Here is a 14117-nt window from a genome sequence, read left to right as displayed (position 1 = left end):
AGACGAGACAGGGTGAAATAGCAGAAGAGAAACACGATCAATTAACTCATGAAAACATGACAGAAGAGACAAAATCAACAAGCGTTCATCACTGATCCAACTGGAAATGAAGACAGGGAACCAGTGCACAAAGTCAAGTGGTTTTGAAGAAAAGTCAGTATTGTGATTTGACTTTTTAAAATAGTGACCAAGCTATCCGATTTCTAAAGCTAAGATATAAAATGCCTTTTCAATAGTTATGTCATCCTAGTGCATGTTCACTCATTTCCACAGCAGGTGTGTTGTTAATACAACAGCAGACACTCCACAACTTCCACAATTAATCGCTGATTATAAAGCTTTATGAAACAATGCTTACCTCTCCAGATCCCCTCCTCCTATCAGGAAGCACTAGTGTATTGGCATGGCTGCCAGGGACTATAGTAGATCCTATACTCATTCTGGGTCCAACTAACATGTAGCGTTTGTCTCCAGATCTGTACTGGATGCTGTGACACAGAGTCCCGTCATAATTAGTCTCTTGTAGATATTTAGAAGTATAGTCTGTGGATTTGGAGCACTGCATTGCAATCAGCACGATGATACTGATGATAAAAAGTAGAGAAACTGAGCCCAAAGTTATCATCAGATAAAATGTCACATTGTCCTCCTCGTCAACTTTAGCGGCACTTTTAACATCAGAAGCAGCAAAAGCCTCTTTGGGCTCCACAAGTTTGACAATGACAGTAGCTGTTGCTGAGAGAGAAACGTTCCCATTGTCTTTGACCAGTATGAGCAGTTTATGCTCAGCCTCGTCTGTCTCTGTGAATGAGCGAAGTGTTCTGATCTGTCCTGTATAGCGGTCCAAACCAAAGAGGCTGTGGTCAGTAACTTCCTGCAGTGAAAACAGTAACCAGCCGTTATATCCTATATCAGCGTCATAGGCTCTGACTTTAGTCACTAAGTGTCCTGCGTTCACATTGCGGGGAATCTCCTCCACACCTTCAGCAGAACCGTTGGAGCTGACTGGATACAGGATGACTGGAGCATTGTCGTTCTGATCCAGAATGAACACGTTCACTGTGACGTTGCTGCTCAGTGACGGAGTTCCAGAATCTGTGGCGACAACTTGGAACTGGAACGTTTTCAGAACTTCAAAGTCAAAACTTTTTAAAGCCAGAATATCTCCACTTTCTGAGTTTATGTTGAGAAATGAAGTCAATTTATTTTCTTCCCTTCCATCTCTGAGAATATGATAGGATATCAGAGCATTGTCGTTCTCATCACGATCAAAAGCTTTAACAGAAAACACAGAGGTACCTGGCTCATTACCCTCTGTGACATAGAAAGTATATGGACTCTGTGAAAACTCTGGACTGTTGTCATTCACATCTGACACCACAACACTTATTGTCTTTTCAGATGATAATGGAGGTTGACCAGCATCTTTTGCAGCTATTGTTAGTTCATAATGTGACTGTTTCTCTCTGTCCAGAGGAGATTTGGTGACTAATGAATACATGTTGTCCTTTAAGGATGGTGATAATGTAAAAGGAACATTATCACTTATGGAGCAAATAACTTTTCCATTCAGACCAGAGTCCAAGTCATTTACACTGATAAGAGCAACTGTAGTTCCAGGTCTGGAATCTTCAGGGATGGAGCTTGAAAATGAGGTAACTTCAATCTCAGGTGCATTATCATTCACGTCCACTATCTTAATAATGACACCTTTTTCTGTAGTTAGAGGAGCCAGACCTTTATCTGATGCTTCAATTTCAATTTCATATCTGTCCTTCTCCTCATAATCGATTAAACTTTTTACAGTTACTACACCTGTTAATGGATTGATATCAAATAGGTTCAACATATTTTGATTCATACTGTTGCTAAATGAGTAAACTACATCACCGTTGGGTCCTTCATCTAAATCAGTTGCATTCACTTGTATGACTGTTGTACCTACTGGAGCATTTTCATTAAGCATTACAGAATAAACATCTTTAGAGAAAACAGGTGCGTTATCATTAATATCTAAAACATTTAGTATTATATTCATTTCACCTGTTTTTGGAGGTTTCCCTCCATCTATTGCCGTCAGCACTAATGAGTGGCTTCCTGCAGTTTCCCTGTCTAAAGATTTTTGAACAACCAATATTGGTATTTTGCCATCGTTCCCTTTATCCTTAACTTCCAACCGGAAGTGGTCGTTTTGGCTTAGTTTATATTGCTGCACGGAGAAATGACCACTGTCACGATCCCGTGCGGCTTTTAGCTGAAATCGTGCTCCAGGCAACACGGACTCTGAAATCTCTAACCTCTTATCTTTCTCAGGGAAACTGGGAGAATGATCATTTATATCCAGCACCTCAACTTCAACATAATGGACCTCCAGCGGGTTTTCTAGGACGGTTTTCAGATTTATTAAACACGTACTGCTCTGTGCGCACACCTCTTCCCTGTCAATCTTTCGGCTCACATACAGGATGCCATCGTTCTGATTTACATGGAAAAGAGGATCCGTATTACTCGAAACAATCCGATACCTTCTTTCTTTCAGCGTGCTTTTATCTAATCCCAGATCTTTTGCTATATTTCCAACCACAGTTCCTTCGTTCACTTCCTCAGAGATTGAATATCTTATTTGCGCCGAGGCCACGCTCCACAACAGCACAGCAACCACGCAGCCGACCAGATATCCTCGCGCCCGTCGTGGCTTGCTTCGCCTTTGTTCCATGGTTAAACCCGAAATCATCAGTAATCCATCACAAGAACAAAAGCTTCGTTGTAAAAACAGAATCCAGCACTTTCCTTATGCAAATATTTCCTCCTTTCCTACATCGTCAGTAGTGGTGGCAAACAGGATCTTCACAAAGGCAACAATAAGGACAGGAGAGGCTGCGCTAATATCGAAGTGAAAATGTTGTCAAGAGGAGGAACCAAAATGCGATGACGACAAGACCGTGCACTGCTGACTTTTTACATTACACTGACACCATGCGACCAAACGTCCCCCTGCAGAGAGGTCCAAGAGGTTCATAACACATTAGACGAATCTGAAATAGTTTCTCTGACCAAAACACAGTCGATAAATTGAAAATAAATTAAAGGGTAGACAACTTTTCAGTGAAAAAGATAACTGCAAAGCTCCTTGATATGAATTCAAACAGCGAGATTACATCATTCTGCGGTTTAATGTTTGTTATATTTAATGAACGATCACTGGCAAATGAGACCACACACGTTCAGCACCATGGACAGCGATCACCACCGACCGACCGCAGCTGAGTCTAGGCACAGCTGAGGAATGAATTACAATTCTGTTTCATGTTTTATTTTGCACAATAATATACCATACACTCCAGACTACTTTATTATTTCATGCTGCTACGTTGTGCACATGTATATGAGACTTGACTTCACGTGTTGTCAATAGCTGAGTATGGTGTTGGTAAAGTAATTCTGCTGGTGCAGCAAGATCATATATCTGCAGTTAATTAGCTCTTCTTTACTGGGGTCAGTACCCTTATCATCTAAACGGACGAGCAACAACAACTGCAATATGACCTCATGTCAATATCACGTGCATTTTTTAAGTATCCTACAAGTGTTAAAATAATGTCAAAATAGGAAGACGCTATGATAAGAAAAACAATAAATTAATGAAAAAAACCCATAATACTGTAAAATCAGGACCAACAAGCACAACAAGCATTCTCAATCACATCTGGAATGTAAAACTAATAACCAGTCAACTTTGCAAAACCATACAACAGCACCCGGAAAGCATACAGTACTGTGCATGTTTTTTGTGTGTTGTAGGCAAACAAATCAGAGAGTTAGCAATCACGCCACAGTTTTCTGACATCTCTCGGACTACTTACACTGTCTTTCATATGCAACCAATATGAAATATGATCAACATTCACAAACTTGAGATAGGGAAAATGTGGGCTTTCTCCAAAACATAGAGTGCTTATATTACTGCAAGTAGTTTTTGCAAAAAAGAAAACACACTCACAAAATGCTAGTTTAAACATGTCTTACCTCACCAGATCCCCTCCTCCTGTCAGGAAGCACTAGTGTATTGGCATGGCTGCCAGGGACTATAGTAGATCCTATACTCATTCTGGGTCCAACTAACATGTAGCGTTTGTCTCCAGATCTGTACTGGATGCTGTGACACAGAGTCCCGTCATAATTAGTCTCTTGTAGATATTTAGAAGTATAGTCTGTGGATTTAGAGCACTGCATCGCAATCAGCACGATGATACTGATGATAAAAAGTAGAGAAACTGAGCCCAAAGTTATCATCAGATAAAATGTCACATTGTCCTCCTCGTCAACTTTAGTGGCACTTTTAACATCAGAAGCAGCAAAAGCCTCTTTGGGCTCCACAAGTTTGACAATGACAGTAGCTGTTGCTGAGAGAGAAACGTTCCCATTGTCTTTGACCAGTATGAGCAGTTTATGCTCAGCCTCGTCTGTCTCTGTGAATGAGCGAAGTGTTCTGATCTGTCCTGTATAGCGGTCCAAACCAAAGAGACTGTGGTCAGTAACTTCCTGCAGTGAAAACAGTAACCAGCCGTTATATCCTATATCAGCGTCATAGGCTCTGACTTTAGTCACCAAGTGTCCTGCGTTCACATTGCGGGGAATCTCCTCCACACCTTCAGCAGAACCGTTGGAGCTGACTGGATACAGGATGACTGGAGCGTTGTCGTTCTGATCCAGAATGAACACGTTCACTGTGACGTTGCTGCTCAGTGACGGAGCTCCAGAATCTGTGGCGACAACTTGGAACTGGAACGTTTTCAGAACTTCAAAGTCAAAACTTTTTAAAGCCAGAATATCTCCAGTTTCAGAGTTTATGTTGAGAAATGAAGCCAATTTATTTTCTTCCCTTCCATCTCTGAGAATATGATAGGATATCAGAGCATTGTCGTTTTCATCACGATCAAAAGCTTTAACAGAAAACACAGAGGTACCTGGCTCATTAGCTTCTGTGACATAGAAAGTATATGGATTCAGTGAAAACTCTGGACTGTTGTCATTCACATCTGACACCACAACACTTATTGTCTTTTCAGATGATAATGGAGGTTGACCAGCATCTTTTGCAGTTATTGTTAGTTTATAATGTGACTGTTTCTCTCTGTCCAGAGGAGATTTGGTGACTAATGAATACATTTTGTCTTGTAAGGATGGTGATAATGTAAAAGGAACATCCTCACTTATGGAGCAAATAATTTTTCCATTCAGACCAGAGTCCAAGTCATTTACACTGATAAGAGCAACTGTAGTTCCAGGTCTGGAATCTTCAGGGATGGAGCTTGAAAATGAGGTAACTTCAATCTCAGGTGCATTATCATTCACATCTACTATCTGGATTATGACACTTTTCTCTGTAGTTAACGGAGCCAGACCTTTATCTGATGCTTCAATTTCAATATCATATCTGTTATTCTCCTCATAATCAACTAATCCTTTAACAGTTACCTCACCTGTTAACGGATTGATATCAAAAAGGTTTAATATTTTTTGATTCATGCTGTTGCTAAATGAGTAAACTACATCTGCGTTTGGTCCTTCATCTAAATCAGTTGCATTCACTTCTATGACTCTTGTACCTACTGGGGCATTTTCATCGAGCATCACAGAATAAACTTCTTGAGAGAAAACAGGTGCGTTATCATTAATATCTAAAACATTTACTAGAATATTCATCTCGCCAGATTTCGGAGGTTTCCCTCCATCCAGTGCGGTCAGTACTAGTAAGTGGCTTCCTGCAGTTTCTCTGTCTAAAGATTTTTGAACAACCAATATTGGTATTTTGCCATCGTTTCCTCTATTCTTAACTTCCAAACGGAAGTGGTCGTTCTGGCTGAGTTTGTATTGCTGCACACTGAAATGACCACTGTCTGGATCTTGCGAAGGTTTTAGCTGAAATCGTGCTCCAGGCAACACGGACTCTGAAATCTCTAACCTCTTATCCTTTTCCGGGAAACCGGGAGAATGATCATTTATATCCAGCACCTCAACTCCAACATAATGGACCTCCAGCGGGTTTTCTAGGACGGTTTTCAGATTGATTAAACACGTACTGCTCTGTGCGCACACCTCTTCTCTGTCAATCTTTCGGCTCACATACAGGATGCCATCGTTCTGATTTACATGGAAAAGCGGATCCGCATTACTTGAAACAATCCGATACTTCCTTTCTGTCAAAGTGCTTTTATCTAATCCCAGATCTTTTGCTATATTTCCAACCACAGTTCCTTCGTTCACTTCCTCAGAGATTGAATATCTTATTTGCGCCGAGGCCACGCTCCACAAAAGCACAGCAACCACGCAGACGACCAGATATCCTCGCGCCCGTCGTCGCTCGTATCGTCTTTGTTCCATGGTTAAACCCGAAATCATCAGTAATCCATCACAAGAACAAAATCTTCGTTGTAAAAACAGAATCCAGCACTTTGTGATATGAAAATACTCCCTGCTTTTCTACATCGTCTGTAGTGGTGGTAAACAGGATCTTCACAAAGGCAACAATAAGCGCAGGAGAGGCTGCGCTAACATCGAAGTGAAAATGTTGTCAAGAGGAGGAACCAAAATGCGATGACGACAAGACCGTGCACTGCTGACTTTTTACATTACACTGACACCATGCGACCAAACGTCCCCCTGCAGAGAGGTCCAAGAGGTTCATAACACATTAGAATAATGTGAAATTGTTTGTCTGATTAAAACGTACATCGATCGTTTAATAGCAGATGAGGAAGTGGACTTCTTTTCATTAAACACGCGAACTGAAGACTTCAATCAATTAAAACAAGAAAGCAATTACCTTTCAAAATGTTTAGAGGATTCTGTAGAGGATTTACTAATATTATTTTTTTCCTATGATGAAAGTTAAAAATTCAGTCACCAAGTGTACTTAATGTATATTTTATGAACAAATCCTTGTAAATGAGGCCGAACACTTTGGGCACCATGGACAGCGACCACACTGACTGCAGCACAGTCTAGATACAGTCAGTGAAGTTACAGTAGGTATAGTGATACTGATGCTGCAGCACCCTGATGTATCTGTTATCAGTCAGCTCTCCTTTATTGGGAGCAGGACTATATCTCCTCATCTAAACACACAATATTTCCAATAACTGAACTGTAACTGCATGGTCTGCACGTCTAAAAATATCATATGAAAATAGGAAGACTATGAAATAACCACAAATGTTGAATTGAAAAAAAGAATTTAACATTGCAACAAAAAAGACCAACCAGCACTAATCATGTTATGATCTGCAAGAGATGGAAAATAGCAACCAGTGTGCAAAGTCAAAACTGTATAGCCTATAAGCAAGGTCAGAATGCTGATAGAGCTGTTCAAACTAGTGACAAAATCATGAACTAGAAAATGACTCATAAAATGCTCAATCAACTTAAATGTATATAGCCAGCCAGGTTCACCCATAAGAGAGAAATGTGCCATGAAAATGACGAAGCATCAATCCCACAATGTAAACCAAAGAACAAACAGCAGATTCAGCACAATAGTTTGCAGAACCATACAACTACACCAGCAAAGTATTCAGAGTGTTATGTGTGTAGTGAGCAAATACACAAATCAAATCATCAGAAAAGCACTTCACAATTTTCATACAACTTTTTTGTCTACTACCAATATCATTCCTCATACTGCAAATTCTTTTTAAAAGAATTTTGTTTTTCTTTCTTTTCTTTCTTTTCTTTTTTTTAAATATGTCTTACCTCTCCAGATCCTCTCCTCCTGTCAGGAAGCACTAGAGTATTGGCATGGCTGCCAGGGACTATAGTAGATCCTATACTCATTCTGGGTCCAACTAACATGTAGCGTTTGTCTCCAGATCTGTACTGGATGCTGTGGCACAGTGTCCCATCATAATTAGTCTCTTGCAGATATTTAGAAGTATAGTCTGTGGATTTGGAGCACTGCATCGCAATCAGCACGATGATACTGATGATAAAAAGTAGAGAAACTGAGCCCAAAGTGATCATCAGATAAAATGTCACATTGTCCTCCTCGTCAACTTTAGCGGCACTTTTAACATCAGAAGCAGCAAAAGCCTCTTTGGGCTCCACAAGTTTGACAATGACAGTAGCTGTTGCTGAGAGAGAAACGTTCCCATTGTCTTTGACCAGTATGAGCAGTTTATGCTCAGCCTCGTCTGTCTCTGTGAATGAGCGAAGTGTTCTGATCTGTCCTGTATAACGGTCCAAACCAAAGAGGCTGTGGTCAGTAACTTCCTGCAGTGAAAATAGTAACCAGCCGTTATATCCTATATCAGCGTCATAGGCTCTGACTTTAGTCACCAAGTGTCCTGCGTTCACATTGCGGGGAATCTCCTCCACACCTTCAGCAGAACCGTTGGCGCTGACTGGATACAGGATGACTGGAGCATTGTCGTTCTGATCCAGAATGAACACGTTCACTGTGACGTTGCTGCTCAGTGGCGGAGCTCCAGAATCTGTGGCGACAACTTGGAACTGGAACGTTTTCAGAACTTCAAAGTCAAAACTTTTTAAAGCCAGAATGTCTCCAGTTTCAGAGTTGATATTTAGGAACGAAGCCAATTTATTTTCTTCCCTTCCATCTCTGAGAATATGATAGGATATGAGAGCATTGTCGTTTTCATCACGATCAAAAGCTTTAACAGAGAACACAGAGGTACCTGGCTCATTAGCTTCAGTGACATAGAAAGTATATGGACTCTGTGAAAACTCTGGACTGTTGTCATTCACATCTGACACCACAACACTTATTGTCTTTTCAGATGATAATGGAGGTTGACCAGCATCTTTTGCAGTTATTGTTAGTTCATAATGTGACTGTTTCTCTCTGTCCAGAGGAGATTTGGTGACTAATGAATACATTTTGTCCTTTAAGGATGGTGATAATGTAAAAGGAACATCATCACTTATGGAGCAAATCATTTTTCCATTCAGACCAGAGTCCAAGTCATTTACACTGATAAGAGCAACTGTAGTTCCAGGTCTGGAATCTTCAGGGATGGAGCTTGAAAATGAGGTAACTTCAATCTCAGGTGCATTATCATTCACATCTACTATCTTAATAATGACGCTTTTTTCCGTAGCCAGTGGAGCCAGACCTTTATCTGATGCTTGAATTTCAATTTCATATTTGTCCTTGTGCTCATAATCTATTAAACCTTTGACAATTATCTCACCTGTTGATGGATTTATATCAAATAGTTTTAACAGCCTTTGATTTATACTGTTGGTAAATGAATAAACTACTTCTCCGTTTGGTCCTTCATCTAAGTCAGTGGCATTGACTTGTATGACTGTTGTACCTACTGGAGCATTTTCATTAAGCATCACAGAATAAACTTCTTGAGAGAAAACAGGTGCGTTATCATTAATATCTAAAACATTTACTTTAATATTCATCTCGCCGGATTTGGGAGGTTTCCCTCCATCCAGTGCGGTCAGCACTAAGGAGTGACTTCCTGCTGTTTCCCTATCCAAAGATTTCTGTACTACTAATATTGGTATTTTACCATCGTCCCCTTTATCCTTAACTTCCAATCGGAAATTATCATTGTCGCTAAGTTTATAGCGTTGCACGGAGAAATGACCACTGTCCGGATCACGCGACGCTTTTAGCTGAATACGTACTCCGGGTAACACGGACTCTGAAATCTCCAACGTTGTTTCCTCGTCCGGGAAAGTGGGAGAATGATCATTTATATCCAGCACCTCCACTTCAACATAATGGACCTCCAGCGGGTTTTCTAGGACGGTTTTCAGATTTATTAAACACGTACTGCTCTGTGCGCACACCTCTTCTCTGTCAATCTTTCGGCTCACATACAGGATGCCATCGTTCTGATTTACATGGAAAAGCGGATCCGCATTACTCGAAACAATCCGATACCTTCTTTCTTTCAGCGTGCTTTTATCTAATCCCAGATCTTTTGCTATATTTCCAACCACAGTTCCTTCGTTCACTTCCTCAGAGATTGAATATCTTATTTGCGCCGAGGCCACGCTCCACAAAAGCACAGCAACCACGCAGCCGACCAGATATCCTCGCGCCCGTCGTGGCTCGTATCGTCTTTGTTCCATGGTTAAACCCGAAATCAGCAGTAATCCATCACGAGGAAAATAACTACGTTGTATAGACGGAATCCAACACTTCCCTCTCTCTAAACAGTCATTGACTTTCTATATAGCCAGAAACTGGGGCAAATCCATCATTTACACAAAATAAGCAGAGAAACGATCCTGCCAGTGTTGAAGTCTGAATGTTATCAGGAGGTGGAACCAAATAGCAGTGACGACAAGCTCGGGCAACGCTGACTTTTTACATTACACTGACACCATGCGACCTTATTTCTCACTGCAGAAAATGTAAGGATATTCTGCACATGAGGTCAATGGTAGTTTGGTTTTTAATCACAGCGAACCTAGCAAAGTCAGTTGAGTCCATTGAAAGAGATCAGGAGGCTCCAGACTGTAAATAAGTGACCACAAACCTGCCCACAAAAATGCTAAATATATATCTTTAAATATGTTTTGAAAGCTGCACATAACAGTAATGAATATAGTTTACATGCAGTACAATGATTATGTTATGAATTAGGACACTGTTTAAACGATATTAGTATCAACAAATGAAGCCAACAACTTTCAGCACCAAGGACAGCGATCACGAGCCATTGCCCTTCAGTATGAACATCTCATTGTTTACTTGAGGAGATTCTTCAAACTATGTCAAACCAGACATGTATTTAGAATTGATAGAGTTAGTAGATGTGTTCACAAAGTGAGTGACTACGAAAATGAAGATATAAAGTGCTAATAAACTACTCAATTCAACCTCAATTACCCTCTCTCACTCTCACAGCATGTAAGTCCTAGAAATGACACAAGGTCATAACTGCCAGAGGAAACCAGGGAAAGCAAAAATCCAGTGTCATGCAACACATTAGGCATGATACAGATACTTGATATGTTCAGTACACAAACAATACAATTAGGCCTTCCAGTTTGCATTTAAATTTGCCTTACCTCTGTAGATCCCCTCCTCCTGTCAGGAAGCACTAGTGTATTGGCATGGCTGCCAGGGACTATAGTAGATCCTATACTCATTCTGGGTCCAACTAACATGTAGCGCTTGTCTCCAGATCTGTACTGGATGCTGTGACACAGTGTCCCGTCATAATTAGTCTCTTGTAGATATTTAGAAGTATAGTCTGTGGATTTGGAGCACTGCATCGCAATCAGCACGATGATACTGATGATAAAAAGTAGAGAAACTGAGCCCAAAGTGATCATCAGATAAAATGTCACATTGTCCTCCTCGTCAACTTTAGTGGCACTTTTAACATCAGAAGCAGCAAAAGCCTCTTTGGGCTCCACAAGTTTGACAATGACAGTAGCTGTTGCTGAGAGAGAAACGTTCCCATTGTCTTTGACCAGTATGAGCAGTTTATGCTCAGCCTCGTCTGTCTCTGTGAATGAGCGAAGTGTTCTGATCTGTCCTGTATAGCGGTCCAAACCAAAGAGACTGTGGTCAGTAACTTCCTGCAGTGAAAACAGCAACCAGCCATTATATCCTATATCAGCGTCATAGGCTCTGACTTTAGTCACCAAGTGTCCTGCGTTCACATTGCGGGGAATCTCCTCCACACCTTCAGCAGAACCATTGGAGCTGACTGGATACAGGATGACTGGAGCGTTGTCGTTCTGATCCAGAATAAACACGTTCACTGTGACGTTGCTGCTCAGTGACGGAGTTCCAGAATCTGTGGCGACAACTTGGAACTGGAACGTTTTCAGAACTTCAAAGTCAAAACTTTTTAAAGCCAGAATGTCTCCAGTTTCAGAGTTTATGTTGAGAAATGAAGCCAATTTATTTTCTTCCCTTCCATCTCTGAGAATATGATAGGATATCAGAGCATTGTCGTTCTCATCACGGTCAAAAGCTTTAACAGAAAACACAGAGGTACCTGGCTCATTACCCTCTGTGACATAGAAAGTATATGGACTCAGTGAAAACTCTGGGCTGTTGTCATTCACATCTGACACCACAACACTTATTGTCTTTTCAGATGATAATGGAGGTTGACCAGCATCTTTTGCAGTTATTGTTAGTTCATAATGTGACTGTTTCTCTCTGTCCAGAGGAGATTTGGTGACTAATGAATACATTTTGTCTTGTAAGGATGGTGATAATGTAAAAGGAACATCCTCACTTATGGAGCAAATAACTTTTCCATTCAGACCAGAGTCCAAGTCATTTACACTGATAAGAGCAACTGTAGTTCCAGGTCTGGAATCTTCAGGGATGGAGCTTGAAAATGACGTAACTTCAATCTCAGGTGCATTATCATTCACATCTACTATTTGGATAATGACGCTTTTTTCTGTTGTTAGTGGAGCAAAACCCTTATCTGATGCTTCAATTTCTATGTCGTACTTGTCCTTTTGCTCATAGTCTATAAGACCTTTGACAACTAATTCACCTGTGGATGTATTGATATCAAAAGTATTTAATATATTTTTATTCATACTCTTGCTGAACGAGTAAACTACATCTCCGTTTGACCCTTCATCTAAATCAGTTGCATTCACTTGTGTGACTGTTGTACCTACTGGAGCATTTTCATTGAGCATCACAGAATAAACATCCTTCGAGAAAACAGGTGCGTTATCATTAATATCTAAAACATTTACTATTATATTCATATCACCAGATTTCGGAGGTTTCCCTCCATCTATTGCCGTCAGTACTAATGAGTGGCTTCCTGCATTTTCTCTGTCTAAAGATTTTTGAACAACCAATATTGGTATTTTACCATCATCTCCTCTATTCTTAACTTCCAAACGGAAGTGATCGTTCTGGCTTAGTTTATATTGCTGCACAGAGAAATGACCACTGTCCGGATCCCGTGAAGGTTTTAGCTGAAATCGTGCTCCAGGCAACACGGACTCTGAAATCTCCAACGTTGTTTCTTCGTCCGGGAAAGTCGGAGAATGATCATTTATATCCAGCACCTCCACTCCAACATAATGGACCTCCAGCGGGTTTTCTAGCACTGTTTTCAGATTTATTAAACACGTACTGCTCTGTGCGCACACCTCTTCTCTATCAATCTTTCGGCTCACATACAGGATGCCATCGTTCTGATTTACATGGAAAAGCGGATCCGCATTACTCGAAACAATCCGATACCTTCTTTCTTTCAGCGTGCTTTTATCTAATCCCAGATCTTTTGCTATATTTCCAACCACAGTTCCTTCGTTTACTTCCTCAGAGATTGAATATCTTATTTGCGCCGAGGCCACGCTCCACAAAAGCACAGCAACCACGCAGCCGACCAGATATCCTCGCGCCCGTCGTGGCTCGTATCTTCTTTGTTCCATGGTTAAACCCGAAATCATCAGTAATCCATCACGAGGAAAATAACTAATTGTATAGACGGAATCCAACACTTTACTGTCTTTGAACAGTCATCGACTTTCTATATAGCCAGAAACTGCAGCAAATCCATCATTTACACAAAATAAGCAGAGAAACGATCCTGCCAGTGTTGAAGTCTGAATGTTATCAGGAGGTGGAACCAAATAGCAGTGACGACAAGCTCGGGCAACGCTGACTTTTTACATTACACTGACACCATGCGACCTTATTTCTCACTGCAGAACATTTTAGGATATTCTGCACATGAGGTCAATGGTAGTTTGGTTTTTAGTCACAGCGAATAAAGTCAGCTGAGTCCATGGAAAGAGATCAGGAGGCTCCAGATAAGTGACCACAAACCTGCCGTCAAAAATGGTATATATATATATATATATATATATATATATATATATATATATATATATATATATATATATATATATATATATATATATTTTTTTTTTTTTTGAAAGCTGTACATAACACTACTGAATATAGTTTACATGCAGTACAATGATTATGTTATGAATTAGGACACTGTTTAAACGATATTAGTATCAACAAATGAAGCCAACAACTTTCAGCACCAAGGACAGCGGTCACGAGGCATTGCAGTTCAGTATGACCTTCACTGTTAAAGTATTATCACATTCTTTCAAGTTATTCA

At 40.4% G+C, this 14117-nt stretch overlaps 4 protein-coding genes across 4 annotated transcripts; all 4 read right to left on the bottom strand.

Moving 5' to 3' along the window:
- Window positions 1-88: 88 nt before the first annotated feature.
- LOC141012955 (protocadherin alpha-3-like) lies at window positions 89-2716 on the bottom strand. Its single transcript, XM_073486499.1, has 2 exons — window positions 359-2716; window positions 89-100 (listed from the first exon to the last, which is right to left on the bottom strand). The coding sequence occupies exons 1-2, from the start codon at window positions 2714-2716 to the stop codon at window positions 89-91; spliced, it is 2370 nt and encodes a 789-aa protein (XP_073342600.1).
- Window positions 2717-2791: 75 nt separating this feature from the next.
- Window positions 2792-6384, bottom strand: LOC141012954 (protocadherin alpha-3-like). Its single transcript, XM_073486498.1, has 2 exons — window positions 4027-6384; window positions 2792-2845 (listed from the first exon to the last, which is right to left on the bottom strand). Exons 1-2 carry the CDS (start codon window positions 6382-6384, stop codon window positions 2792-2794), a joined length of 2412 nt encoding a protein of 803 aa, XP_073342599.1.
- Window positions 6385-7004: 620 nt separating this feature from the next.
- Window positions 7005-10110, bottom strand: LOC141012953 (protocadherin alpha-8-like). The gene is made up of 2 exons (XM_073486497.1): window positions 7753-10110; window positions 7005-7118 (listed from the first exon to the last, which is right to left on the bottom strand). The coding sequence occupies exons 1-2, from the start codon at window positions 10108-10110 to the stop codon at window positions 7005-7007; spliced, it is 2472 nt and encodes an 823-aa protein (XP_073342598.1).
- An 808-nt stretch (window positions 10111-10918) lies between these two features.
- Window positions 10919-13413, bottom strand: LOC141012952 (protocadherin alpha-8-like). Its single transcript, XM_073486496.1, has 2 exons — window positions 11056-13413; window positions 10919-10924 (listed from the first exon to the last, which is right to left on the bottom strand). The coding sequence occupies exons 1-2, from the start codon at window positions 13411-13413 to the stop codon at window positions 10919-10921; spliced, it is 2364 nt and encodes a 787-aa protein (XP_073342597.1).
- Between the last annotated feature and the right edge of the window lie 704 nt (window positions 13414-14117).

This window comes from Pagrus major, chromosome 18 (genome assembly GCF_040436345.1).
Source record: "Pagrus major chromosome 18, Pma_NU_1.0".
NCBI classification, from domain to species: Eukaryota; Metazoa; Chordata; class Actinopteri; order Spariformes; family Sparidae; genus Pagrus; species Pagrus major.
This window is presented reverse-complemented; position numbering and strand designations above follow the sequence as displayed.